General features: G+C 41.3%; 1 protein-coding gene across 4 annotated transcripts in view; it reads left to right on the top strand.

Annotated features, from left to right (window-relative positions):
• The window catches only part of AKAP7 (A-kinase anchoring protein 7), a 1,351,667-nt gene that overhangs the window by 901,606 nt on the left and 424,761 nt on the right, over nt 1–25,300 (top strand). For all 4 annotated transcript variants that reach the window (XM_085611892.1, XM_085611893.1, XM_085611895.1 and 1 more), the window contains exon 8: nt 19,013–19,204. In XM_085611892.1, coding sequence (XP_085468018.1) covers nt 19,013–19,204 — 192 coding nt within the window. The remainder of the gene's footprint in view (nt 1–19,012; nt 19,205–25,300) is intronic.

The raw sequence follows: 25,300 nt of genomic DNA on the forward strand, positions 1-25,300 counted from the left end.
AAAAAAGGGGGGTCCCAAAACGCGTTTTCCCCATGCATTTTTCCATAGGACCTTTAGACACAGCTACAGCCCGAACGGCTGAACAGAATTACTTGTAATTTGGCAGAGAGGTAGTCCGCAGGTCAAGGAAGTGCCTTTTGTAGGTCTGGTGTAAATCTGTTCAGTAGTTCCTGAGAAAATAGCATTTAAATCAATATATATATATCTGTAAGCGCGCTCCGTGCGCTTACCGTGCGCTTACGGTAAGCTTACCGTACGCGTACGGTGCCGTGTGCGAGCGCGATTCTGATTGGTTGTTAGATCAAAGTAAACATTCGAATCGGTCGAAACCAGGAAGTATCGGCCGCCATTTTCTGTCTCTCGCACTGAAAAAAAAAGGTTGATAACATGAAAAGGGGGCAACGAAGAGAGTTGCAGACCCCCTAGCGTTCATCAGGGGGTTCACGAAGGACCAAAAAGTATGAAAAATAAATATAATAATTTTTTTTAATTAATATATAAATCTAAGGACCCCCAAGAGAGAAAAAAACAATTGATATTTTGTAAAAAATGGCGAGGCGTGCACGGTACGAAATGCGCAACGTGGGCGCTCGGTGCGCAAAAATTAAAAATAAATACATAACTTAGCAATTAAAAAACCGTACAAATTCACTGAAAAAACCATAGGTTTCACACACGTTATAGTTAGGAATTAGCATTTAAAAAACCTTGCAAATTCACTGAAAAAACCATAGGTTTCACACATGTTATAGTTAGCTGTACATTTCACTCGTAAAAAACCAATGAAATTCCACGTTATAGTTAGTGCAGGCAACTATAACTCACGCGACCGCAATCCTCTGTTGATGCTAATACTGTATCTTTAGCTATACATATATTACAAATATTTATTTTTCATAAAGACACATATGTCATCAGTGATGTAATATCTGACATCATCAGCAGAGCATTGCGGTCGCGTGAGTTATAGTTGCCTGCACTAACTATAACGTGGAATTTCATTGGTTTTTTACGAGTGAAATGTACAGCTAACTATAACATGTGTGAAACCTATGTTTTTTTCAGTGAATTTGCAAGGTTTTTTAAATGCTAATTCCTAACTATAACGTGTGTGAAACCTATGGTTTTTTCAGTGAATGTATATATATATATATATATATATATATATATATATACATATCTCCAAACAAAACTCCTCCAAGCAGAATAGGCAGAGGCCACACAGGGGAATGCATGAGAAGCTCTTTATTGGACCATCAAGGCATAATGCATTTCGGCGTGGGGTGTGCCTTCATCAGACGTCCTTCTCATTGAAAAATCACCGACACCCTCCTTTTGAACTACTGCGATCCTCCCCCTGGCTCCTCCTTACAGATTGCTCACAGCTGCAGTCCGATGTCTGAAGACTGCAGCCCCCAGAATGCATCTTGGTGGTGAGTACCAATGGCGGAGTCCGTGCTCAATTAGCGCTGAAAGATTGGGCAAAAGGGGGGTTATTTAAGTTGTTGAAGGTGGGTCCAGGGTCCAACGGCTTCCTCGGGTCCCCATAACGCTCCAGCCTCACCATCCAAATGTCAACAGGGCAGGGGCAATGGTAACAATGTGCCAAAGTCCTTCGTGCAGTCACGAACTGCAAGGCAGTCGCCCTTGTGTAGTTTGGCTTTAGATGCGGGCCTGAACCAATCCGATACCTCGGAAAAGAAAAACAGCTACAGGAGCAGGTCCAGTGATGTTCAGGCCAACTTGCAGAGCGGGCCTCTGTATCGCGTCTCTGGCTGACGCGCAAAATATCCAACCGAAACTCCTCCAAGCAGAAGAGGCAGAGGCCACACAGGGGAATCCTTGAGAAGCTCTTTATTGGACCATCGGGGCATAATGCATTTCGGCGTGGGGTGTATATATATATATATGTATGCATGTATGTATGTATGTAAACACACCTGCTTTGCCTTCGTCAAGTCCAGGAGTTAGCTCATTTGTCTTTTACAGAAGTGAAGCTGCAACTGGGGTACCTGTTATGTTTATATTTGTAAGTGCTTCATGTTGAGGTTTTAATTTCTGTGAAATGAGCATCATGGCCAGAACTGACCCAGCACCCCATCCCCAGGGGCCCGGCATTGACTTAATTGGGGAAGGGGCCGCACCCCCCCTCCATGGGCCGTTTTTAGCCCCAGGGACCCCATCCCTCAGGACCCGGCCCTGTCTCTTGGGTGCGCAGGCACCCAGTGTGCAGCATAGGGACTGCGGGGGGAGCCTCAAGGACCTACGGTCCGAGACAGCTTTCCCCCTTTTGCAGGAGCTAGCATTGGTTTTGCTTTTGCACACAAAGAACTGCTGGAAATTCAGCTTCCTGTGTGCAAGAGTAAAACCATTTAATCTCTTTCCCTGCTGCATGTGTGCGGGCATGGAAAGAAATGAAACCTGCTCTTCCAGCAGGCGGGAGAACTTTGACAGCTCCTGCCCGCTGGTACCACAGTGCTTGCTTTTGCTTGGCGGGAGCTGTCAAAGCTCCTGCCAAGCAAAAGCAAACAGCAATGTCACAGGGATGGGCACCCCAGGACATAGCAGCAGCTGGCCCTGGGGGTTCGTGGTCCCCAGGGCCACTCATGGCTTCAGGAGGACCCGGGGAGGTGGTGGTCCACGGGGCCCTATGTGGCCCTCAAGGAAGACTGCACGGCCCCTCTCCTATTCTTTAAAAACATATATTTAGCCCCAGGGAAGTGGTGGTCGCTGGGGCTCCTGGGGTCTGTGCTCCCTCCCCCCAGAAAGGTTTCTTTAGTCCTGGGGAGGTGGTGCTCCCCAGGGCATATAGAGCCTCAGGAAGGGGTCCCGTGCTCCCTCTCCTTTTTACAAATAAAGCCAGAGAAGGTGCTGGTCCCCGGGACTCCAAGAGCCTCAAGAGGGGGGTCTGTGTGTCCCAGCCTTTTTTTAAACAACCCCTCTGGGACCTGGCCCACCTGGGGGCTTTTTAGAAATCAAGCCTGGTTTGCTGGTTGCTGGTTTGCTATGTTCCCCGTGGTGCGTTTTGAGTTGGGAGATTAATTCCCCTTCAATCCTGAGAGTCCCAAGGGACCAACTAGCCCACCAGGTACCTCCAGTAAGCGCCACAGGGCTGTGTTGCAGACAGGTGGTCCGAGGCCACGCCCCTTTTTACACCACTCTGCAACGCAGCTCTCTGGCGCTTACTGGAGGTAGCTGGTGGGCTAGTTGGCCCCCAGGGACCCTAAGGACTCAAGGGGATTTAATCCCCCAATTTACAACGCACCAGTTGGCGTGTTTGCACAGTGGTGAAGGGAGGGTGCGTGGCCTGATGTGACAAGTCTGCAAACGCGCCCTGTGGCACGTTTTAAGTTGGGGGATTTAGTCCCCTTGAATCTTGAGGGTCCCTGGGGCTAACTAGCCCACCAGGTACCTCCAGTAAGCGCCAGGGAGCTGCGTTGTAGAGAGGTGGTCCAAGGCCACTCTCTCTTTTTTACACCACTCTGCAATGCAGCTCTGTGGCGCATACTGGAGGTAGCTGGTGGGCTAGTTGGCCCCCAGGGACCCTCAGGAATCAAGGGCACCTAATTTACAATGCACCAGGGGGTGCGTTTGCACAGTGGTGCATGGAGAGGGCATGGCCTGATGTGACAAGAGTTGCATTGCAGAGAGGTGTACACTGATGTAGCTACTCACCAACCCATGCACCTGCTTACACAACAACTGAGACAGTAATATAGACATTCACAAAGTGTATCAAAGCAAAAATGGGTGTCAAGGGAAAGAATGCGCAACCAGCAAAATTTCACACCATCAGTAGTATTGATACTTGATTATCCTAGTGCGGTGCTTTCAACTAGAGGATAGGCACCCTAATCCTCAAAACAATAATCAAATTGATTCACGTATTTTCTCTTGTTGAAGCACTCACAAATTCACCAACACAGTTTCCTGTTACTGTCACAAAACTAGATACACATTAAAGTGGGCTTCTCTTCTTCTTTTATTTTCATATGATTCTCCAAACTTCTTATATTCAAAACATTCTTCCACTCCCAACGCGTTTCGTCGATAGGGATTTAACCCATGCGACTTCCTCAGGGCTGGAAGCAATAAATAATACACATTGGAGTATAGAAACACATTTGTTTCATATTCCATAGCCCACATTATTGTATGTGCAAAGGAAAAGCATGCTGTGTGACATATCATCAATATAATCACATCCACATAATTAATTAACACAATAAGGAATTCGACCAATCGTTTTGAAAAATCAAACTAAAAAGTTTCAATCTAAAATGAATTAATTAATCACCAATTATAGCAGTGAAACACTCCAAACACTCGTGATGGCACCGTTCTCCCAACAGTAACCTAATCAATTAATCATGCCTTAAACAAAGCCAAAATGTACCTTGATCTTGTATAACTGCCTCCTAAATTCAGAAAAATATATAAAACCTAGTCATACACACTGCGGTATGCATGAGGCAAGGATGGCGAGGGTAAATACCAAAATTTAAATCATTGAAGCACATACCTTAAAGCACTTCGGGTTGTGTAGTCACTAACCCATGCATTCAGTAACATACGTTCAATCAGTGACTTATACAGTCAGTCATGCATCTACTAAATAATCCATTCAGGCACTTCTACATCCACTCATTCTTCAATAGACCTTGGCATAGATATATATGAAAAATATTTAAACTTTACAGAAACACACACTTTTACTGGATGATGTCATCAGTGATGTAATTGGAGATGTCATCAGTGATGTCATGAGTGATGTCACTGACCATGTCATGAGTGATGTAATATGTGACATCATCACGAGTGCATTGCGGGCGCGAAAGTTAGAGTTAGCTCAACTAACTATAACGGGCGAATTTCTTTGGTTTTATATGAGTCAAATGTCCAACTAACTATAACGTCTCTAAAACCTATGGTTTTTACAGTGAATTTCTAAGGTTTTTTAAATGCTAATTCCTAACTATAATGTCCCTGAAACCTATGGTTTTTTCAGTGAATTTCAAAGGTTTTTTAAATGCTAATTCCTAACTATAACGTCTGTAAAACCTATGTTTTTTTCAGTAAATTTCAAAGGTTTTTAAATGCTAATTTCTAACTATAACGTCTGTAAAACCTATCGTTTTTTCAGTGAATTTCAAAGGTTATTTAAATATCGAGCTACAATTGTGTTATTTGTCATTAGTACTGTTTTTTCTAACTTTTCAACTACATAAAATAAACTGCAAAACTGCTATGTAATGTAATATATTTCACAAATTACAGTGAGTGTTTAAATAATACAAAATAATGTAACATTCACAAAACAATTTTTCTCCCTTTTTTTGCTGTCATCAGCTTCTACTTAACTTCACTATTCACAGTGATGTCAGTGTAGTTTCATCATAAACAGCAGGGAAATAAAAACAATCAACTAGATTGTTAAAAAAAAAGAAAAAATCCCTAATTTTCACAAATATAATACAAAATCAACACAAAGAACACATCCAATACTATATCCAATCTTCAAATCTTACCTTTACTTTGTAGTTTCGGTTCACATTGTTCAATACGCCAAATAATGTATCAAAAATTTCGCTTTGTAATCATCCACTATGAATTCCTTAAAGTATCTTTACACCTTCCCACTGGGCCGAATGATATATCTAAAATCTTTGTTTCAGAAATATCAAGTATGAGTTGGGTAATTCATAAGGAAATCTCGGTTTCATTTCCAAGTGTGTATCGTTGCAGCGACTCCAACCATTATTACACTTTAAATAAACTGTGTAATGTCCACATGTGGTAGTACTTCCAACATGGAAAACAATAGCAACTGTTGCAAAGGTTCTTCCAGAAATAGATACTTGCCTAGCAACAAAAATTTGTATTTTGGTTTCCACTTTTCTCCCATTTGGTCTACAGCGTTGCAGCATTATAATAAAATATATTCCATATCTTTGTAGGCATAATGTAGATAGCATTGTTGATTTAGAACGAGAACAGATCATCTTGTGATCTGCTTCTTTTACTAATTTGGAAAATGGTACAGATTTGCAGTCAGGTATTGCTAAATATAGAAATCGTTCTCTGTCAACTATAGTGTTTGAAGTTAATGAACACTGTTCACATTTATGTTCCCATTTGTAACTGAGTCCAAATAAACTCTCAATCTGAATTCCTTCATCTTCTAGTACTCCAAGCATAACCATCAGAAATTATTGTGCATCTTGTTGTATATTAGCACTGAACGTTAAAGATCCAGTACATGTATCCAACAGTTTTCAAATACCAGAAGCAGAATGGATCTTACTTCTATCAGTTCTCAATTCTTGAAATAAAGTATAAAGTGCCAAACATAATCTTTTTTTCCTGACTTTCCATAATTTCACCATAAACATCTTCAAGATAAAATATAACGTTGAGAATAACATTACCATAGCAGTTGACACCAGAAGCATTTTCTAATTGGTATCCGACAACATCATCACTTGTTTGTATCTTCTGTTTCTTTCCATATTTTTTCTCTTGATTTTGTTTCTGCTTCCCAACCATAGTTGATTCTTCAACAACGTTGCGTTCTGAACACACAACACGTTTCTCATAAATAGGATATTCACCTAAACTTGGAGCATAAAGCCTTCTCAAATGATTATATTCTCTCACACAATTAACATCAGCACTATCCTTGTACTCATCAACATCAATTAAATACAAACCAGACAACGTTCTAACTCGAGATAATGCAACATATACCATTCCCTCTTTAAACACAGTTCTTCCTACATTTACCAAAGCATTATCTACACTTAAACCTTGAGATTTATGAATAGTTATTGCATATGCTAAACAGAAGGGAAACTGTTTTCTATGAACATACAAGTCTTTTACAAAGAAAAAATGTACAGCACAACGCGCAATCTGTCTTACCTTTGTAATCTGATCAAATTTAACTTTCAAGAATTCAATTCCATTTCTATTTTGGTATTTTGCAAAATCAAGAACTTTCCTCATTGCTCCATTCACTAAACCCTCTTCTACATTCAGGTTATGCCTCAAAATTACCCGACAGTTTAAACATACATCTACATTTTTTTCTAAGCCAGCAATTTTTGATACAGACTTTTCCAGAGAATCCAATTTAGTCTGTCGCTTTACTGAAAGAAGAATTGTTATGCCTTGATGCTTGATTTTATCAATAGCTTCAATGTGAACTATTTCTTGATTTTCTAATTTCATAAGCTCTCTAATAAATGTATAACACTCTTCCACCATAGGCATTAAGCAAACTATAGACTTTTTTTCTTTCATTTTCTTGTACATTACTTCTGCTGGTGCGTTTTCATTTGTAAGCAAGTTCTTTAGTAGACTACTTTGAAAAGCTTGTTTACCATGTTTGCTTAGAACACCAATTCTTACATCTTTTAGAATATTTGCATAATCTTCATCTCTTGCGTGTCACATATTCTGAGTGAGTTCTTTATATTCAAAGATTTAACCACAAATTCACATTTCCAATACTTCCCAAAGATTTCTTTGTGTCTTCATGTAGAAGAGTTTTAAACACTGGTTCTCCTTTTACAGGGGTTAGTTGTAGCAGATCTCCAAATACAATTAAATGTTTTCCTCCAAAGAGAACGTCGTAATCTGTTTTTAATACCTGTTGCAATCTTAAGTGTACAAAAGCAAGCAGTAAGTTTGAGACTATGCTCACCTCATCAATAAGTAATAGTTTCATTTTCTTCAGCACTCTTGACACTTCATGAGAAGCTTCTCCAGACAATTTCTGATATTGTAATTCATTATCATGCTCAAATGGTAATATCAGTAATCTATGCAAAGTAACTCCTCTAACATTGTGTGCAGCTAATCCAGTTGGAGCTGTTGCCACAGAACATAAATGTGAACCAGTAGTTTTATGAAGATAACTGGTCAAAACTGTGATTAAAAAACTTTTACCTGTCCCAGCTTGACCACTGATGTACATCAGAAGAGGTTTAAAAGATGAACACACCTTCTTTTTTCATGCAACAAACCATATTCTATCTGTTCTCTCACTTGCACATATATTTCTTTCTGTTCAACATTTAGTTGCTCTTCTAACTTTTCCAATGTAATATGCTTGTTGCATTGCAATTTCGACTTCATTGACCACTACTTTGACTATCTTGAGAACTTTCATTAGCTATTTCAGCTGTAATAGTCTTTTCCTGTTCAACTTCATCATTTTTAAATATGTAGGGAAAATAGTACATGCAATGCTATCTTTACATGCATTAAAAGAATCTTCGTAGCAGTCAAAGTCTCCAAGTAATTCACTTTCGCTACGCCATGGTTTAAAGAATTGGAGAAGTGCTAAATAGTAAAATTCTCGCTTATCTGGAGTTTCACAACTGAGTTTCTTGTGGTTTATAAGATAACCCTTTGCATGTTTTACTCAACAACCATGACATCCAACTACTGCATATTTTCCTTCTTTTAAATTCTGTTTAACATTTCTTTTGAAGCTGTAATGTTGAAGTACTTCATACAGACATAGCTGTTGCAGATAGTATGTGTCCAACATATTAGTTTTAAGAATGTCTGTACTGTCTGGTTCATTTGCTGCTAAGTATTCAGTTTCTTCTAATGATTTCAACACTCTATTCTGTGAGCAGGCAAGACCTAAACTTACCCAAATGATTCCTCGTGAGTTTGAATATAAACTTGAAGAGCACAAGCAGTCTGAACATTCATAGGATCCAATCTCTCGGTGGGAAAGCATTTTCAAGTAAAGCTGTACAAATGTTTGCTAAGGGCTTTCTCTTGTGCAATTTCTTTCCACATTTTTTTCATCCCTGTTTTTTCTGATTTTGTTACGTACGATGTAACATAACATGCAACAACAATTGAGTTATCTGCAACATACTGGATGTCCATGTTCGCATTCCACGTTTTTAAAATGACTGGATTGTAGTCATTGATATACTTTGACACTTCTGTTTCTTTTTAAGTTGTAGGTATTCTTTGGAGATTTTCGAGTTAATGTGTGCCTTTCAGAGGAAAAAAAATAATTTACTCTTCCTTTACAAATGACTGGACGTGGAAAACCAAACCGACATTTGGTGTAAAATTTTCCTTTAGACTTGTATTTTCTTCTGCAGTACTTTCCACAACGGTGACTGGAAACGTAAAACTTGCTGTCTCAACCTTCTATCTCCTTCTTCTCTTGGAATCTCACATGTCACATACTGTTCGATGAAAGACAATACTGTTTCATCAGAATCAGTTCCAAATTTAGGTGCATCCTTGATCCATAGTGGCATATTTATATGAGGTGCACCTCTTGCTTGGTACTCCTTTCTCCAAAAGAAATCGGTAACTTCTCCAAGAGGTGGATTCTTTTTATTGCAGATAAAAGACATCATAGCTTGAAACCTCTGTTTAAATATCTGCACACATTAACAGAAGCCAATGAACACAGTTCACCAGGAGTCTTTATTTCAACATTTTTTATTTTGGAATTCACTTCTCTTAGAAACTCAAGCAAATCTTCCCATGCATACTCTGCCCAGCTAAGTGTGACACACCATGTTGGTGTACCTAAGTTCCATAACATACACCTGAGTTCTCCATGGCGACGATACCAATACTCATTTGTTCCACGTTGACATGACATCAAATTGATTAACTGTGCTTCTATATTTTCATCTGTTTCTTGAACTTTCTCCACAAATTATTTCACAGAAAGAAGTGATTGATGAACTCCAGTTATAAGTATGTGGTTCACTGCATATGACAGAGAAGATAGATCACTTTCAAACAAAAGGTGAAATATGTATGGAATGCACTGTCAAAATCTAGGATCTTCAGAATATACTCTTGTTGACCGGTATTCTGAAGCTGGAATCCGTACAGGTCGGTCATCATATCGTCCACCTTCTCCAGTAAGAAACAGCTGTGGAAAACAACGAGCTTCCAAGCTTTTCTCCCATACACTCATTGGAGTTCCCTGTCCTTTTTTCATTTGAAATAACTCAATGCTGCTTCCTATTACTTCTTTTGAATGCAAAGGACATATTGTGTAATGTTCATAAATCTCTTCAGTCCTTGACTTGTCCACTTTCTCTATTTGATCACTTGATATTTCACATACATCTTCTAAACTTATCACCTGTTCATCCACATTTACAGTTTTGTAATAAATATTGTTCTCTATAAGATATAAGGTAGCCTTTTCAACTTTATTAACGTCCACAAATTCTTGCCATATTTTCCGACTCTTTGTTGGTACACCATTTACTAGAATGACTACTGCCTCCTTTTCCTCTTTCTCTCCAGCAATAGTTTCAATATTTTTCTTAAAATCCAAAGGTAAGTACACTACTCTTCCTTTCAGCCTTCTTTGCAAGTCTGTTGGTGGCAGTTTACCTGTTTTAGGCTCCATCCGAATTATTGTTTGAAAAGGATGAACAGATTGAATTAGAACCGACTTATATGTATTCAATTCTGCCAGTTCCTCCGGAATAGCTACTAATTCTAAGTTATTATGTAACTGGCATTTTGTTCTCTTCTAATTTGTTGTAACAATATTTACATATACGTTGATGACTACCTAGTTCAAATCGACCTTCCACCAACAAGTAAGTTGCAAATTCTTCCCACTTACTATTGTTCTCCTTTTCACTTTTCAAATACATATCAACATTCCCAGTTTGACTTTTATAATGAGTACGTCGACAACAAACACAAACATAGTTTGGTATTTCAGAGCACACTACATTAAACTTTCCAATTTCTTCTTCAAACTGATCAGTTCTTATCACTTTCCCATCTCCTTCAACATCTGTAATTGTCAAACTTTCACTTTCTATGGACTGCTCTTCTGAACCAAAATATCGCATTTCAATATCATCACACTTTTTTTGAACATCTGATAAAGAACCACGTATTCAGTTCACTTAAACATAATGCAGGACTTTTTACATAGTACAGTTTCCTTACAAACTTCCGCATTTCTGAATTATGTACTGCTAACATCCTCAAGTGATGAAAAACATTTTTACACACTTGTTTTGAAAGACAAGCCAGAGAATGCTCATGCTTCTCAGTATATTTTCTTACATTACATGGATCTAGTCCTTGTAATAACTTAATCTTCTGTTTAATACGTTTCTGTGTATATTCTCGTAGCAAATTTCGCATTATATCAATAAATTCCTGTCAAATACTACAAATATTGCTACAACCCCACTTATACACAGGAGCTTGTGTATGTTTCCCTTGCACTTCTTCAGCTATTAACTATTCTGCACTTTTACCAACCAATTCCTATTTTGGAAGGGAACAACCATCCTGAACTTCGTGGCAACGACCTCCCGTATCAACTGCAAATTGTAAACTATTTTCCTGGAAGTAACTTTCCTCATTAAAAAAAGGCTCACTAGTAGAAGTATGTTTCCAATGTCCACTAAAGATTTTGCAAAAGTTGGTTCTATTCACAAGTCTTTTTCTTCTACTTTTCTCTCTCAACACTTTGATTATTTTATCCAACACTTTGATCCTCTTCAAAATCACAATGAATAACTTCTGTTTTAAAGTAAAAGCAGTATCCACTATACTTTCAATATGCTGCTTCTGTTTGAATTGCAGCACTTTCCTTTTATATTTGCAGCATGTTTTCAATAAATTCTGAATCACTCTAGTTGGAAAAAGTCTCTGATGAATTTCTTGAAATAGTTTTTGTCTCCGGGTAACAGATATTGTTTCTTTATCATGTTTTCTTCTCCTGGTATTTGAAATTGAAGTCTGCTTCTCCTTACTTAAAAATTTCTCTTTTTCCTTTGTGTGATGTTATTTTCATTAAATGTTCGTAATATTTTTATCAGACATTGTCTAGTGTTTTTACCAGAAGAAACTGTTTGTGTAGTACTCTCATTTTTTTCTAATTGAAAATCTTTCCTTTTCTTCAAATATATATATTTTTTTAATTTCCTTTTCTTATCAGTTCTTCTAGGCATTTTCAAATTTTAATCCAAACAAAATAATTTGCTGGAAAAGAAAATAAGATTTAATTATTTTTTACATCTGTTCAATATATTAAAATAATGACATACAATTACATAAGTTCTACTGACGGCTTCCAGAGGCAGTGCTGCAACGTGATGGAGCAGGGCAGGGGAGCACTAGGATGACGGGTACTGCCATAGAACATACAGCGAGTATTTATTTAATTATTTACAGACATCTTTACAATTTATATGTAACTGCACTACCTCCTACTTTTCACCTCTCCGCCGCACCCCACCCCCCAGCACTCCCTCTGCAACCCACTGCAGACAACTTTATAGATAGTATTTTTAAAAATTGTAATCTATGTACTTAGGATGATATTATCAACCAAACGGCACACAGAAAAATTACCATTATTAGCCTAACAATTTTATCTACAACTTCGCAAACATAACACTGCACCCAAAGCTTTAAGTGGGGGCGGTCTGAGCACCGTCAGTTTATTTTTGGGGGCCTCGAAACGGATCTCTATGGGGCTCTATTTTCGCGCCTCGCAATGGTAGTCCGTTGTTTTTTTATTTTTTTATTGGACTGCAGTGAGACAGTGAGAGTATGCACATTGCTCACTACTGAGAAGTGGAGACATCTTGCCAGGTGAGTCGCGTTGTTGGAGAAAATAAATCCTTTAAGGAGAGCCATTTTCTCTCAGGATTTCCCTTCTCTTTTTGCAGCGCAGGAGCAACATCATCGTGGCGTGATTAGCAGAGAGACCACCAGGCACGCAACGCCCATTGCCCCAGACTCCCTGAGACAGCTTCCCAGGCGCACCCGAGTACTTCACAGGTCTTCAAAAGACCATTTGCTTTTAAATGAGGCTCTGTTCTTTTTCACCCCTTTTTAGAGCCCTACATCCCCACTCTGTTATGTTATGTTATGTTAATAGAAATTTATAAAGCGCACGGTCACCGGAAGGTTTCATGGCGCTAATTGTTGCAAAATGACGCGGCGGGTAAGCTAGTCAAGTGAGAGCGCAAACAGCCATGTTTTAAGGGTCTTTCTAAATCCCATTAAGTTTTCCTGCGCTCTGATGTCTAGGGGCAGTGAGTTCCAGAATCCAGGCGCCAGGTACGAAAACCTGCGCCCCCCCTGGCGTTTGAGTTTGATGGTAGGGGTAGCAAGCAACCGGAGGTGGCTAGACCGTAGGTTGCGACGAGGGATATGTTTCGCGATCAGGCCACTAATAAATGTGGGGCTTCTACAGTGCAGGGCCTTAAAGATTAAGCATCCGGTCTTAAAAGCTGCACGTTGTGCAATTGGGAGCCAGTGTAGTTTAGCCAAAAGGGGGCTGGCGGAATGCCATTTAGGTTGCTGAAATATTAATCTTGACTATTGCTGAAACAATTAGCCTCCCCCGAAATTATACTCTGGTTGCGTCTTTGGAGACGACCACACACAGCCAACTCCAGCACGACCCTGCTCTCACCTTTCACAGTGTCTTGTTTTAGTGCTACGAAAACACACGCTTTGCCTGGCTCACTTAGGGGCATTTTATCAAGATCGGTGTTAAAATTATCGCCGCTTTAGCGGTAGGAAACAGCAAAAGGTATTGAAACCTGCAATTTTGCAAGTAAAACATTCACCATACCATAAGGCGGTTTATAAATAGTCCCATTACCACTACACCACCTCCACACCCGCCCTTGCTTAACTTTACGCAATAAAACAAAGAGCCCCAGCAAACCTGGAAGCGCCCTATAGCCATACAGAGTCTTAATTTCAACAGATGTCTCCCGAAACGCTCATCAGCAAAACGTATTAAAAAATGCAAATCTGCGGGTAAAACATATACCATCCCATACTGCGCTTTATAAATGGTCCCAGTGGTACTACATGACCTTTAGTAGCTAGACATCTGCATGTTACTAAAGTCTGTGTTTTAATCGCCAACATACCCACCTCCCCCACCCCCGCCCTTGCTTAACCGTCCGAAATCAAACAGAAACCCCCACCATTCCTAGTAGCCCCGCTATACCCATACACGGGGTTAATTTTAACAGGTGTCTGCCGGAACGCTTATCACCAAAAGTATTCAAACATGCAAATTGGGGGGTAAAACATAAACCATCCCATAGCACGTTTTATAAATGGGCCCAGTGGCACTACACCACCTTTACTAGCTAGACATCTGTATGTTAATAAAGTTGTTTAAACACTCTGTAGAGTGTATAGCAGAGGATGGGGAGAGTAAACAAAGTTCTAATTCCCAAACTTTTGATATAACGTCCCTTTACTGTATATTAAGGACATTAAATGGAATGAAAAAATTGACGAGTGTCTCAAAAGGGATAGTGAAGCTGAGCACCGGAAAAACCCGGACCACTTAAACACCTATGTACATTCAGCACAGGAACACAGCCTGACAATTAGTATCACTTATAATCACATGTAGTTTACTAATGTCAAGAAAGTCATACAGAAAATATACCGAACATTTTAATTTCTTGTTTATCTCTAACACATTTACAAAACATCTCTTCTAAAGAAAAACTCCCCAACCACTTCTATTTCATAAGAACAGACAATCCTTAATGCGTTTACAACCATATATTTTAGTATATCTATATTTTTATTATTCACTAGTCAGAAACTACTAAAACTATACCCAAATGCAAACCAAAAACCATGTTCATGTTATCTCTCAACCTATGATCAAATGATTCAGACTATGCGTACATATAAAAGGTTTGTTTCACTTTTACTATCTCCATCTCCTCTCCATGTAATCTCCAAACACTGTAGACGGCCTCACAGTACAACAACCTACCTAGACTTATATTCAAATCTACCTCTCAGTGTCAAAAATGAGACCACAACCTCTCCACATAAGATTTCTGGGTTTGGTTTTATCGCTTTTAACTTAATAACACATACATCTCCTACCACCTCCCCTTCCCCACTATTTTCACAAAAAGTTTAATTTGCAAACATGCGACATTTTGTTTAGCTCGCCTGAATACATTAGCAAACCCAAATTAACGCTGTACATCATTTTCAAAACCATAGTCATTTAAAGATGACAAACTACACTTCTTCTTTGCAAAAATTCCTAAACATATATATAGTACTTATTTAACAATAGGTCAAACTTTATGCATATTTTATAACCAATATAAAACACCACACTTTACTAACAGTATATTATTTTGAAATAAAAAATACTTTCAAACTTTAAAATATCACCTCAAATACTTAATCACTACTACAGAACACATAACACACCTTGTTCATTTCTACCTCAGCTTTGTAGTTGGTATGCAGATTTCAAATGTCACACACGCATGCAATTCTTTCTTTGTCAAACAGTACATGTAATGCACCGCTTTCATCAAGAATGGAACCAGTAATGGCAAAATGTGTCTGACGCTCCACACATAAATACATGTAAAGAACAAATCAGAATACTTCATTCCTTCATCGACATTCCAAAACTTATCTCCATTGGTTATTTTTGAATTTTCCATATGAAAAGCTACTTAATATTCCGCGCCACATACAGGTCAGAAGTTCAAACTATTTTATCACCACACTTTCTGGACCATTATACGACACCTGCAGGTTAAAAGTTCATTTTTTTTTAACGTAACGTTTTTTTTTTCCAGCATATTCTTGAACATTTAACAGCACCTGTGGGTTAAAAGTTCACCATTCTTTTAAGTTCCAAATGTACCTTCCAAATGCAAGTAGTACGTCTGGTTGAGCTGAGCACATTTAATCCTATCGTATGGACTCCAAGTTTAGTCTGTTCTTCATTTACAAATGACAAACATGCTTTTTCACGCAACTAATATGCACCCTCGTTTTTAGTTCCCAATGCTTCTTATCTTCCAATCAATTCTCGTTTTCTGTGCAAAAAAATAAAGATTTTTCCCCATCTTTAAACATATCTCTTACTCTATGAAGGAACTGCATGAGCTACAGACATCTTTCCATACCTCCCAGCCATACCTTCAAAATGCTAGTGTGGATCGTAGGACATAGCTATGTTTTCTGGTGCAAGAGGTATGAAGAACAGAGACTTTTGACTTAGACCTAGGTTTACAAAATGTGGACATTAAATGGTTTGCACAGAGAGGATTGAAGTGGTACCAATTGTTACCTGTTTGCATCTCCAACACCCTCACCTCATGATAGTGCATTGTGGTGGGAACGACCTAGGCACATTGACTGGATTAGGTTTGGAGATGCTAATGAAGGACACCTTTCGACAATTGATGTTGCTTTTGCCTCAAACTGTCTTTGTATATTCCAATATATGCCAAAGACAGAAGTGGAAATGGTGAAACCAATTTTGTCCTCAGATTGAAAAATCTAGGAAGAATGTGAACAAAGCTGTGTCTGCATACCTCAGAGACCATAGAATGGAGTCGATATACAACAACAATATACGTTTTGATATGGCTGATATCTACAGAATTGATGGCGTACACTTCACAGATCAGGGAAATCGAGTTTTTCTGAATAACCTGAAGCTGTGCATCCGCACTTATATGTAGCTCCAACTAATAAACACAAGGGCTCTTTTAGAGCCGCATAATAACTTACAACTTAGGCCTTCTATTTTAGGGCCAGGTAACGGCAACTCCCGCACCCTCGCCAAAATGTATTCTCCACACATCTGTGGTGCAGCAGCCAGACCATCTATCTTTGGAGCACAGAGCTCTCGCTTTGATCACTGACTCTAGCGACAGCTCAGGATTGCACCATGTAACTCTGAGCAATAGCTCACTTAATTTCCACGCCGGCCCCCAGCGCCTGCAGACCTGTACGAGTGAGTAGTTTGCACTTTAAAAATACCGCATTGATTGGACACGGCAGAATTGAACTTCACACTCCCTCTGTAGCACCACCCAATCACCCTACAGACGTCACACTGTTTAAAACAAAACTTCCTCCTAGTACGTATGCACACATGCTGACACTACTTGGACAGGTGTGCCGCAGCAGCCAGAAAACATGAGTTCAGAGCACAGGGCTCACGGTTTAATCCCCTGCTCCGGCAGCAGCTCAGCTCAGCACCATGTGACTCTGGGCAATAGCTCACTTAATAACTCACATAATTTCCACGCCGGCCTCCGGTGCCTTCAGACCCATAGCGGTGAGTAGTTTGCGCTTTACAAATACCATATTGATTTACCTTCGCACTCCCTGTATAACACCTCCTAAGCACCATACAAATTACCGTGTTCCAAACAAAACTTCCTCCTACTACGTATAAAATATTACTGACACTACTTGCACAGATATGGCACAGTGCCCAGAGCACCTGACTTCACAGTAAAGGACACACAGTTTGGACTCACGCTTTCATTCCCGAGTCCGACAGCAGCTCAGCTTAGCAGCATGAGACTCTAGACAATACCTCACATATTTTCTGTACCCCAGCACTTTCAGACCAGTAGGGGTCAGTAGTTCGTCCTAGTAGGTCTAAACACATGCGGACACTACTTCCACAGGTGTGGTGCAACGGAGAGGGCACCTGACTTCACAACATAAGATACACAGTTTGGGCTACGCTTTAATCTCCAAGTCCCGCAGCAGCTCACCTTAGCAGCATCAGACTCTAGGCAATACCTCACTTAATTTCCGTAGCCCAGCACTTTCAGGCCGGTAGGGATGAGTAGTTCGCTTCGCACCCTTGTATAGCACACCCTAAACACCCCACAGAGGTTACAGTGCTCCTACCCTCCTCTTTCCTCCTTTTGTCGCCCTTCTTTCCCTTACTCGCTTCAACAGAATCACAAAATGGCTGCCAACACTTCCTAGTTGCAACCGCTCGCACTACTCGCAGCCAATAAGCAGCAAGCTCATGCTCGTAACGCCTCAGCCAATCAGATGGCAGAATTCCCAAATATCGATATCTGTAAATTTTGATATTTCTCCAAAACTGCTGAACGGATTTACACCAAATACACAAGCGTGCTTTCTAGACCAAGCCCCTTCTCCCTGCCAAATTTGGGGTAATTCCGTTCACCCGTTCGACCTGTAGCCTGGTCTAAAGTTTCCTATGGGAATTAACATGGAGAAAACACGTTTTGGGACCCCCTTTTTTCTCGGCCCCCCCTTGATGAATCACCCCCAAACTTCCAACATAGGAGCTGATATGAGCAAAGATTTAGTTTGGAAAATTTCATGAAGATTCATCAAACGACGCCAAAGTTATAAGCAAAACAAAAAATGCTCTTCCTATGGAAACTTGGTCCTGACTATAACTACCTACTGGCGACCGCCAGTAGGTTATATATATATATATATTTATATATATATTTATATATATATATCGAACCAGTCCAAAACTTCAATAAAGAAGGCGCCTACTCCGTGGGGTAAATAACCAAAGAAAAATTATTTTAATTCCACAAGACCTAGACGCGTTTCGGCGGCGGACCGCCTTGCTCACTACATCAGGTATCCCACACACCAGCAATATATACATAGGTGGATGACAAGCATTAACTGGTTGGTTGTCACAGCAACCGTCCATAGGCAACGGACATAGAAGAATTGGCTGCATTGGCATGATTGTGCAAAAACGGAAAAGTAAAAAGAGAAACATTTTGTTGTTTCTGATTTACGCAATGGTTAATAAATGCACAATTGTTAGATAGAAACATTGCGAGTGCATAAGGGTATACTAAATAGTAAATAATGCAAGCAGTGACAATTATTGAAAAACACATCGTGTTGAGTCAAATTCACGGTTGCCTGTATAATGTACCTACAACATGTATTACAACAAGAGGATGTTTGTAATCAGTATTGTGGCATTGTGGTTGCTAACACAGTGTAATGGAATGTACTGAGAGGGATGTACGGGCTGTATTACCTCGGGGTATAGTCAGAAGGTGACTTCTTTGCTAACCATATTTTCTCATGTAATTTTGGTACTGGTTTATTCCTTTCTTATAATGTGAAAAATGGATGTAATGAGTGTTTGGTCATTCCTAATTAAAGATTTTTCTTTGTTCTTTAGATCCATTTCTAGAGGGACTCCCAGGAACCAACCAAGTTCCTTGTACAAGATCAGGCGATTGCGAAGACATAAGCAATTTACTTCCTTCGCCCAATCAAGATCTTGAAATGCTCACAGCCTGCAGCTCCTCCTCAGTACCCAGAAATAGTGCACTATTTGACGCTACACCAGCAACATCCTCCTACTGCACAAGTGAGTTGTACAGGCATATATGTAAATCACAATTTGAGAGATTTTTCATTTGTTTTGTTATTAAGTGTCTTTTTTCATATTCTGGGCTGCAATGGAGAGTCCAGTTTCCAATGCTAGAAACCCTGTCCCTGGGCACCTGGACATGCCAAACAATCTGAAGGGCCAAGAATGTCCCACTATGGGGGGGGAGTGGAGGGTAGATCCAGAAGGTGGAGATGGTTAGTTGGACCTTGTAGAATGTGGCAATTATGTTAACAAATCAGTCGCTGGGGGCCGTGGCCAGCCAAGATGGCCTAGTGGACGTGATCCACGAGGGCTCCTCTGCAATACGAAAGCAAGTTAAGGAAATTGCTCTTATGGCAACTCCTGTTGATTAGACATTATCCATATGCAACAAAAAATGGGTGCATTCAGGACATTTCTGATGAGATTTCTGTCGGGACAGTAGATAGTGATCTTTTACCTCCACCAAATAAAACCTGTAAATTACCCAATTTGAAGTCAGTAAATGACATCGTAGAGGACATAGTTGTAACTCACCCGACTTCTACTTCCATTCCCAGACTACCCAAAACCCACACAAAAAAGCCACAGGGGAAATTGCAGGGCGTTAAAAACAAAATGCAGAAGGAGGTGGGCATTATAAGTGCCTCGAGGAACTTAGAAATAAAAACCTTTAAGTCCCAGTTCATGTGTAGGGCAAGGTTGCTGAGGGAAGGCGGGGAAGTGGGCAAGCCGTCTGTTAGGAGTTTTGTCATGTTAAGTATTGGCAGTGAGATCCAGCCATACTTGACCTATATAAACAATCCATTCCATCTGTTTTTGTTGTCGAGGTTTAAACATGGCATGCTTCCTTGGCTTTTAGCTCACCCGAAGGGTTTCTCTAAAGAGGGCACCTTGGGGCCCTGTCCCTGTGATAATGCCTCAGAACAAAATACGCTGCATATGGTTTTCTTTTGTAAATTTTATACTTTACAGCGTAAGAAATTTATTTGCCCTATTTTTAAGAATTGCTACTTTGAGCAAGTAAGGCCCGCATTGGTCTATCTACAAATGCTAGGTTCATCATTGGTATGCTTCGGAGTAGCCAGCTATCTTACTGGGGCTATTAGATGTAGAAATCGAATGTAGTTCTGTGGATCTCCCCCATTTCTAAATTTGCTTGATATTTGGAGAATGTGGTCCGTTTTTAGTTTTGATTTTCTTTTTGATAATGTAATAATTTTTAAATATCAGGGCTGACATACTTTTTAATGTGATTGTTCGCCAATTATTTGCTTAATTTTGTATTTATGAAATATTGTTAATTGTATGTTTGTCTGAAAAGATTTTGTAGTTTATTTTGATTGTAACTATTTCCAAATGAATTTTTGCTGTATGCTTCGATGGTTTTAACTTTTAACCAAATAAAGCTATTGTTGACTGACTGACTGAAGTGCCTCGAGGGGGAAAAAGCCTTGTAGTGAACCCATATGCGAATCGGTAAATTTGTATTCAGTTATTAAAGACCTAAAGGAGTTTGTTACACAAACAATAAATACTCTTGCGAGCAGGTTGGACAAAATAGAAATAGGCCTGGACAAAGTGATAGCGGCCCAGTCCAAGGCCTTACAAGAAAAGGATGCAGTTAACCAGAAGTCATTAGGTGCCTGTGAACATCCAGAAAAGGCAGTTTTAAAAAAAGCAACTCCCCGGCTTGATAAAAGAGTATCAGTTGTAGGTGAACAGGGTGGCTGCTAGGATTTGTATCAAAATGTACCTGCAATTACATTAAATAGCACCACATTAGACGGTAAGACACTTAGGCGCAAAGAATTGGGTGTGGAAAGCCACAAGTCATGTGAAAAACGGAAGGGCGGGGAAAATATAAATATGGTGGTGGATAACGCCCCTGGTACGAGGCACAGAGCTCAAACACTCAACCTTCCACCGGCTGCTATACCGTACACTATCATCGGGAGGCAGCGCGGAAGGACGGTTTCACCGGGAGGGGATCCGAGAACCTGTGGCGTGTGAAGGCACCCGAGAACCGGAGGAAGAGCCAGGACCAGCGAACAGCTGTAAGGCGTGAGCCCCAGGAGGAAGCGTCGGCGGAGACTGACACCGCGCTAACGCCAGCCACCCCCCAGGCGGGAGGGTGGCTGCAATAGGTACGGAGTCGTTTCCTGGGAGTGGGAAAGGCACCGGGAGGGAGTGGGAAAGGCACCGGGAGGGAGCGGGTAGGAAGCTGGGAGACCACTGCGGCTATAGGTCTCTGGGGTTCCACTCCTCCTTTGAAGCGGTGCTCCCCTTCACAAAATGGTCTTCCCCTCCCTAATGTTAATACAGGCCAAACCGGCGTTTTGACCCTTCGTTAGTTTTCTTTTATTTTTGCGGACAACATTTTGACGAGGTGCTGAGGCCAAACAAGTCCAGCAGTGAACTATACGCTCAAGACCAGGATAAGCGATCGGTGACAAAAAGAGCCCTTCTCTTTAACCGGACCCTTGGACTGTCCTATACGTATTTTGTTCCCCTTTATCCTGGACGGATATTTATTTTCTGTTTTTGTCACTAGAATAAACGGACTTCTATACCTTGAAAAAAAGACAAAAAAAATGGACATATGAACTCTGGTAATGTTTTAACTAGTCAGTCAATAACTACTTCTGTAACAACTCCTAATTGTTGATTCATAGTACTTTTACATGCTTTTCTCAACAGTATTTTAAGTAGTTTGAAATCACATTTTGTAGTATTTTTATTTTTTCTACATTTGGTGTGAACCTTTTGATCGGAATTATGGGCAAAACCATTCCCCCAACCACACGTCCTATCACACTCCAAACAGCCGTCTCAATAACTCCACTCCCAAGCCTAACTGCAATAGACAAAATGCTTCAAAAGACTATAGGGGTGGTAGCTTCGGCCATAGAAAACACTGAAAGGCGTCTCTCGTTGACACCTACTATACTACCTAATACGCCACCTGGGAATGTTTCTTTAGCCACAGCTAACTCTCCTGATTCGCTGTTAGCAACCTCCTTTGCGGACCTTCCGTGCGCTCAGATAGAGTCAGAGGTAGGCTCTAGTAGTAATCTTCCTCCCCCTCTGGCTCGTCAGGTAGTTAACAAGCCATCCAAGAACTGCCCTAGAAAAAAGAAGCTTAAACCACAAAAATAAGCCGCTAGGCCCACTACACCTGCCTCTGACACTCCACAGCCAGATGTAGGGCCCTCTTTTTCCACTCTAGCTCCTCCTCTGTGGGCTACCCACTTAATAATTGATTTGCAAGCTCATATCGAACAACTTATCAAATCTCAGTTTAAAACCCTGATGAGTAGATTTGATAAAGTTGTGTCCATGATACATACAAAAAGTGGTGTAACCCCCCAGCCAACAACGCTGACAGGGAATATTTCCCCGACTCCGGACGTAGGCAATGCAAACAGACAATTCAAGACCGAAGTCAAGGTGTAGGACCTCGGCCAGATAAACGGGAACAAGGGCCAGGTCCATCGTCTATGACCAATTGTCCTACTGGACCTACCAATTTCTGCCCCGCTATTCTCCCAAGCGGACACTCAAGCATAGCGGGTCTTTGCACCAGCATCCCGACATCAACCTCAACGGGGATGAATAAAGAGCTGCCAATTCGAGGAATGGTACCTCATAAGTCTACACCTAAACCGCCAGTCAATACCCCCAAACAATCACTACCCTCCATCCAGCTACCCCCAGAGGCCTCACCCTACGTGGTGGTACTATCTGGAGTTCCGCCATTGGCAGAAAAGCGAGGCGAAACGTTCACCGAGCTAAAGAATAAAATCATATTCTGGTTGAACAAATGCAGGCCACTAACGAATTCAGGTCAAGGGGAAATACTATTTTCCAGAAGAGTTAGTTGGATAGGGAATAATACTAAAGATATTGGTGGGGATTGTGTGATCATTAATTTTAGAGATCCTGGTGTGGTTAATTATATACTAGAATGGGGCGGACCCTGTCATCAAGGCCCGATTACCCCCCTTCACTTAGGGTATTTTTACCCACAGGAAAGGTTCCCTGGTGGTTTTGGAGCATCCCACTATCATAAGGACGGTGAGCGGTCTAAATATAGTATACCTGTGGAAAATAGATTTAGTGCTTTGAATGATGTGGATTGACTAGCCTCCTCCCCTTGGCACAATGATATAGATCATATTCCAGCCGAGTGCCCGAGGTGAAGGCGGGTGAGAGGCAAGGGGAGGAGCTCCCTCAGACCGAAGGGGGGGCAGTACTAGTGGATCCACTGCCGCCTCTACTAATTGTAAATCTCAAAGCTTGCGGCCAAGGAGATGGAAGCGGGACAACCATTCAAGAAGGAATCCCTTGTATTTGTTTGCCACTGCCCGTCATAGCCAATTCTACAAGGCCCCAGCTACGTAGCTCATTTATAGGGTCTTGGAATGTAGCGGGGTTAGGCTCTAAGTTATCGAACCCAGATTGGGGGGAGTTGGTGGACCAATATGACGTGTGTCTGTTCCAAGAGTCCTGGATTACATCCGTCCCCCTTAGGGTGGGCTATGCATGCTACCACATTCCAGCTGCACAGGGATTGAGGGGTAGACCATCGGGGGGCTTGTGCACATGGGTAGCTACTCATCTGGGGTGTTCAGTGACAGTGATCGATACACACTCCCCGGATCTTCTGTGCATTGCCCTTAAATATCTGGATGGCACGTTAAATGTTAATGTTAAATGTTACCGGATTTCTAAAGCGCATGGCTGCCCGTGTGCGTCCCAGCGCTGAACAAGTACAGGTGGAATCAAGAGGGGAAGCTTACGGGAACAGCCAGGTCTTCAGAGATTTGCGGAATGTCAGAAGGTTAGGTTGTGCGCGGAGGTCAGAGGGGAGGGAGTTCCACAGTTTGGAAGCGTTGTATGAAAAACGTCGACCTCCTGAACGTGCTCTCTTGATCTTAGGCGGCAGAGTAAGGTGGGCATTAGAGGATCGGAGGGGTCTGGAGGTGGTGTAGGGAGTCACCAGGTCTTTGAGGATAGGGGGTGCTTTTCCATTGAGAATTTTGTGCGTTAGACAGAGTGCCTTAAACTGCACTCTTTCCACGACGGGTAGCCAGTGCAGCGCTCTGATGGCTGGTTTGGCCGAACAGCGACTCTTAGTGTTGGTCAGAATCCTAGCGGCCGCATTCTGCACTACCTGTAATTTAGTTGTAACTTTCCACTGTGCGCCCAGGTACAGTGCGTTTCCGTAATCCAGCCTTGACAAAATGAGGCCCTGGATCAGAAGTTTCCTTGATTGGAAAGGGAGCAGTGGTAGGATTTTCTGGGTGGAGCGCAGGAGACCAAAGCAGACTCCAGCCGTTTTTCTAGCTTGGGTATGCATGGTGAGATTTTGGTCTAGCCATAGACCGAGGCTTTTAATCTCGGTTTTGGGAGTTGGGGGCTTGCCCATGCATGGGGGCCAGAGAGAGTCTGGATGAAAGTGGGCCTGATTCCCCATCACCAGAATCCTCGTCTTGTCGCCATTAAGCTTCAAGTGAGATCTGTCCATCCAGCTGACTATGTCTCCCAAGCAGGAGTAGAGGTCGATGGTGGGATTTTCCTGCTGAGTAAGAGAGACAACCAGCTGTGTGTCATCTGCGTACGTCAGGAGTTTGATCCCATATGGGGTGACTATCTTTTCCAGGGGGGACATATATACGTTGAAGAGCGTGGGGCTCAAAGAAGAGCCCTGTGGCACTCCGCAACGTATAGGGGTCTCTTTATATGTGTACTTGGAATTCAACCAAGACAGGGCAGTGCCTGTGATCCCAAGATCTTTAAGTCGCTGGGCCGTGTCGAAGGCCGTGCTCAGGTCCAGGAGGATCACTGCCACTGATCCTCCTGCATCCATGATCTTCCTGGCCTCCTCGACCACCGTCACCATCGCAGTTTCAGTGCCCTGGCCCGGGCGAAAGCCTGTCTGTGAAGATTTTAGTAGTTCGTTAATTTCGAGGTAGTTAGACAGCTGGGAATTGATGAATTTTTCTGTTATCTTGCTGATACACGGGAGAAGAGAGATCGGCCTGAAGTTGGATAGGTTGAGGGGATCTAAATTAGGTTTTTTAAGTAGGC

This window comes from Triturus cristatus, chromosome 6 (assembly GCF_964204655.1).
Source record: "Triturus cristatus chromosome 6, aTriCri1.1, whole genome shotgun sequence".
NCBI lineage: Eukaryota > Metazoa > Chordata > Amphibia > Caudata > Salamandridae > Triturus > Triturus cristatus.